The sequence below is a fragment of the Chaetura pelagica genome, unplaced genomic scaffold (genome assembly GCF_000747805.2).
Source record: "Chaetura pelagica isolate M959 unplaced genomic scaffold, ChaPel_1.0 scaffold83, whole genome shotgun sequence".
In the NCBI taxonomy this organism is placed as follows: domain Eukaryota; kingdom Metazoa; phylum Chordata; class Aves; order Apodiformes; family Apodidae; genus Chaetura; species Chaetura pelagica.
Genome location: NW_009952893.1, coordinates 4,492,986 through 4,497,885, shown reverse-complemented (window position 1 = coordinate 4,497,885; position 4,900 = coordinate 4,492,986). Strand labels below are relative to the sequence as shown.

The 4,900-nt window shown below is 36.0% G+C and overlaps 1 protein-coding gene across 1 annotated transcript in view; it reads right to left on the bottom strand.

Moving 5' to 3' along the window:
• Nucleotides 1–4,900, bottom strand: part of PREX2 (phosphatidylinositol-3,4,5-trisphosphate-dependent Rac exchange factor 2) — a 182,658-nt gene that overhangs the window by 64,766 nt on the left and 112,992 nt on the right. Inside the window, exon 27 of the mRNA XM_009995562.1 lies at nt 4,580–4,787. Within this exon, the coding sequence (XP_009993864.1) occupies nt 4,580–4,787 (208 nt within the window). The remainder of the gene's footprint in view (nt 1–4,579; nt 4,788–4,900) is intronic.

Here is a 4,900-nt window from a genome sequence, read left to right as displayed (position 1 = left end):
TATTTCTGCAGGGAAACCATGGGAGATAAACCTCTTTTGTGAATAAAAATACTGTCCTAATTCTTATTAAAGGGTAGCATTCAGAATTCCTTATTTCTCACTCCACATATTAGCATTATTACATTACTCAATTACATTACATTCTCTCTCAAGGAGAGAATTCTGATTTTAAGTGCTTTAGAGGTCCACCCTAGTTTTATGGGACTCTGTCAGTTGAAGTAATTAATTCTTAATCCTAATGAAGTTATGGTTATTGAGCTACATGTTACAGCAATACTGAGCTATCAGTGACTCTACTTCTTTGACAAAGATATTCCACCAGAAAACAACCTGATCCTAAGCTGTACTTGAAAGCTGAAGTGACTTACTCCATACAAACACAGACTCTGTGTCCAACACTATGTACAACTGTAACAGTTTTGAGTATACACAAATAATATTCTGACTCTCAAGAATGGATGGATTTTTAAGAAAGAAATTAAGAAACAATATGCTTTGTAAACATAATAGTGTATATTACCCCTATAATGCTGCCTATTTACTGTATAGCAATGAATACATACCTCAAATGGCATATCAAGCTTCATCTCATTGATAAGGTGACCTGACAGATTTTAACATAGGATTTGATGTTAACTTTAGGGAAACAGAGATAACAAGTCTTTTTAGCAAATCGTTTTAACATGTTCTTGAACATGTACTAAAGTAAAATAGAAAATTGGTTCTTCATACTTGTAGAACTTATTTTCTGAATATGAAAATAGAAAAGGGGTTCAAAAAGGGATTAGACAAATTCATGGCAGGTAATTCTGACAGTGCTTTTTGGACCTTGTAGCACTTGCTTCCTGGAAGATGAGATAAGGGCAAGAATTAAACTGCACTTTCACTTTCTCTTGTTTTCCTATTATCATCGACTTCTAGGAAAACAAAAAGGGGCTTTGGGCAGATTCATTCTGGTAACTTCTGGTGGATTTTGTTGTTGCAGAAAATAACGAAGAGTAAGAAACAAGCCAAATGGACTGCAATTTCAGCTTCTGAAAATATCTTCCCCTGAGTAATTATTTGTCAAGACACAGACAGACTATTATACCCTCTTCTTTTATGTGACTGTTTAGTCACTGCTGCCAAGCTTTCAGTAAAAGACTGGTGAAGGTAGGAGGAGCTTTTTCCTTAGGAGCTTTTCACTTTCTCTCAGCAGGCAGGCTCTTTTTCTAAGGAAATTTTTTTTTGCTGTACTAACTTGAACGAAAGCTGGAACTTTGGATAACAGAGTTCTAGAGCTGGTAGTTCCTGAGGTCACTGAAATGTTCTTAGAACCTCCAATCAGGGAGTCTAAAACACACAAACCCAAATGGGGCAAAAAAACTCCTACAACAAAAACAATAATTACCAAGACCCTTTTATATTATTTTTTTTAAAATTTTTTTTTCCTGCTTAAGAAAGGCACTTTCACATTTTATTTTCTTTGGAGATTCTTATAGACCTATCTCTCATAGAAGTATGTGAATGACAGGCTAGAAAGCCTCTGCAACTATGAAGACAATTTCTGTTAAACAGGAATTTAAATCTCAACACAAAAAAAAATCCATATAAGTGGAATTAATCCTATATGCAACCCAAATCAACACAATCCTAGAGGTGTTTCAGAAACAAACAAAACCTGCTATGGTTCGCCAAAGCATTAAGAATGGATAACCACAGCCAGTAAAGAAAAAAAAAAAAACTTCTATCTAATCTGCTACTTTGCCTTTTCTTCACTCCATAAAGACTCAGAAATGTTTGAGCCTCATGTATACTTCCAACACAAATCTTTCCAAAAAACAGCTGGGATCATTGGAGCACACTGAGTGAATGCGAACCAAAAACACAGCAGAGTCACTATATAGAAAACAATTTGAAGAAGGACTTATTTCAGCATAGCACCTAGCTTCAATGGTGAATATCTGGCAATGGTACTAAAGAAGTACGGGGATACCATTAACCTATTTGGCTGTGGAAAGGGGATATATGTCTTTTTTGTGTATATGTCTCTATCTCCATCAGTACTGCATTTTTTGCAACCAAATGTCAACAACAAACCATGTAAAAAATTATTATGAAGACAATGCTAGGAGTACACAACCTTCTCTTAGATATTCCTTCCCCATAATCTACAAGCTCTTACAGATCTTCTCTCAGGTGAAACACTTGGTTTTACTTCACTTGCATTCACTCACAGCGGAGCAGATAACACCACCCCAAAATTTTGAGAGTTGACAGAGAGACCATTAGTGACCTCAACACAGAGCAGAGACATCTAGTCACATGAGACAGCAACAGGTTTTCAACAATACTGTTATGAAGGGTACAAAAGACTCATTTAGTATCCCCATTTTTCTATCATTCAATATCACATAAATTTAGAATTGCAATACCACAATCATATTTTTTATCCTAATAAAATTATAATAATGGGGATTGCTCATAGTAGTAAGCAATTCAGCAAATAAAGCCATCAACTTTATTGTTGCTATGTTGTAACAGAAAACAGATGTTCTACAGTCTTTATGAAGTTCAGTCTTTATGAAGTTTCCTCCTAGCTGTTGAACTCTGAACATTCTTAACAAAACCACTTCTTTGATTATCCTATCTTATTAATCTGTCTCTTCTTTTTTAGTAGTCCTAATTTTTCTCTCAAAAGTTAATTCATAGCTGTAACTATGTTCTAATATAATACACCATATACTGCTGAACTGCTCACACTCAAGATAGTCCCAGCTCCCCTCTTCCCTGTCCAGCTCTTTTAAGTAGGTCCCCTGGATATCCTGTTTCCCACACAAAACAAAACCACTTCCCTCCACAGTAATAACACACTGGCAGTCCACTCAAATTCCGTAAGGAATAAAGCATGAAAAGTCTAACTCTTACAAATAGCAAAAAAAAAATTGCGAGTGTCAGGGAGATGGAGTTAGGCTTTTCTCAGTGATGACCAGTGATAGGACAAGGGGTAATGGGTGCAAATTGGAGCATAGGAGGTTCAAGGTGAATATCCAGAAAATTTTTTTTACTGTAAGAGTGACAGAGCACTGGAACAGGCTGCCCAGGGAGGTTGTGGAGTCTCCCTCACTGGAGACATTCAAAACCCACCTGGATGAGTTCCTGTGTGATGTACTCTAGGTGACCCTGCTCTGGCAGGGGGGTTGGACTAGATGATCTTTTGAGGTTCCTTCCAACCCCTAGGATTCTATGATTCTATGAAAGTCAGAATATGGGATATTTATGAAAGAAAAAACCAGCACTTACTGTCACAACTGTGTGACTCCCAAAATAAATAGATGTAAATACCTGCACACACAACATATATGTAGGTGTGTATTTATTTGTATATACATGTGTATGAAAGGCTCCAAAGTCCCTGTGCTTTTGCATTATAGGCTCAAAGGAGTGGAAAGCAAAGGTGTGGCAGACTGGTAACTGCAACTTTCTGAAATATTGACTCAACATCCATATATAATTTTCTGACCTCCTTGAAGAAGAGTGAAAACACAGGCAGCCATTTTTAAGTGCACTTAAGAGAACTGAAATGATCTTAAGTTTAATTAACTGACTTCACCTTCAGCATGATAATTAACAGAACTAAAAAAAGGCACAGAAAATGTTTTCTTCCAAAATTTTGAAGCCACTCTTGCTTTCATTCCTATTGCAGTATGGAACACACTACAATTACTTATTACTGCACAACTATTACATTACACTAGTATGAGAACACTACCAAAAAATTCCCACTCTGAAATAACTATGAAAGGACAAATAATTGTACAGCCTGCAATATAACAGGAGAAGCAGTGATACACTTGTCCAAACTGGAGTTCATGAAAAATTGACATTTAAACTAAAAAAAATTATTCTATTTTCAAAATGAGCAATTTCTGACATTTGCATTACATACAGGATCTTTCAAAACTGAAAGACCTATCATCCTTCTTCATCCTCATCCCAAGACAGCAAACAGCCTACCAGTCAACCCACTTGCTACACAAGAGAAAAAGCAAGTTTTAAATCCTTGTCCTGGACTAGGACAAACTATGACAAGACTCTGGGTCTCCTGCATTCAAGCCAAGTGTCCTAATCACTCAGGAATGGCTCTCCCTAGATCCAGAGTTCTTCAATAAGGCCAATTTGGTTTTGAAACATTTCTAACAAATTAATAATCTTCCTATGGGTGAAAAATGCTTTACCTACAAATTCACCTTCGGGACTATTCAGGAATACCTGTTCAATAAAAGCTATATTTATACCTCTACCTTTTGTATCCATTCCTACTGAAATTGTAGATGATATTTGGGCCTCATATTTCTCCCACCTAAAAATAATTAGCATTTCCACATTCCAGAGGAAAGCTTCACACTACAGTATGAAAAAATCAGGGATAGTGGGAAAAAGAACAAAAGATACTATTACCTACACTTTAATTCTTTGCCTTATTTTAATTATTTCTGAAGTAAATGTTGATCATACACTACACAAAAAGGTTACCCAGACTTATTGGTATCTTCAGCAGAAAAAATAAAGCCAAGTCCAGATGGTAATATTTACTTACTCATCTATTTGACAGACACATGTTTCCACCTCTTTCAGTGCAGCTTGTAATTTGAACAGCAATTTTTGATAGACATCTTGTGTTTCTAAATCTTCTTCTTTTAAAAGGTATCTTAGACCATGTCCCTCTTGCTGGCCAACAGACTGTCCTGAAGGGGCAGCCATAGTAGTAATGGTATGTTGGACATAAATCATTGGATTCAGTTTACCTGGGAATAATCCAAAGAGATTACATCATCATTTTTTTTTCGCCATGCATCTTGAAGTCAGGAAAATATCTAACAGACATGGAAATATTTTCCTGTTTAAAACTTCATGTAAT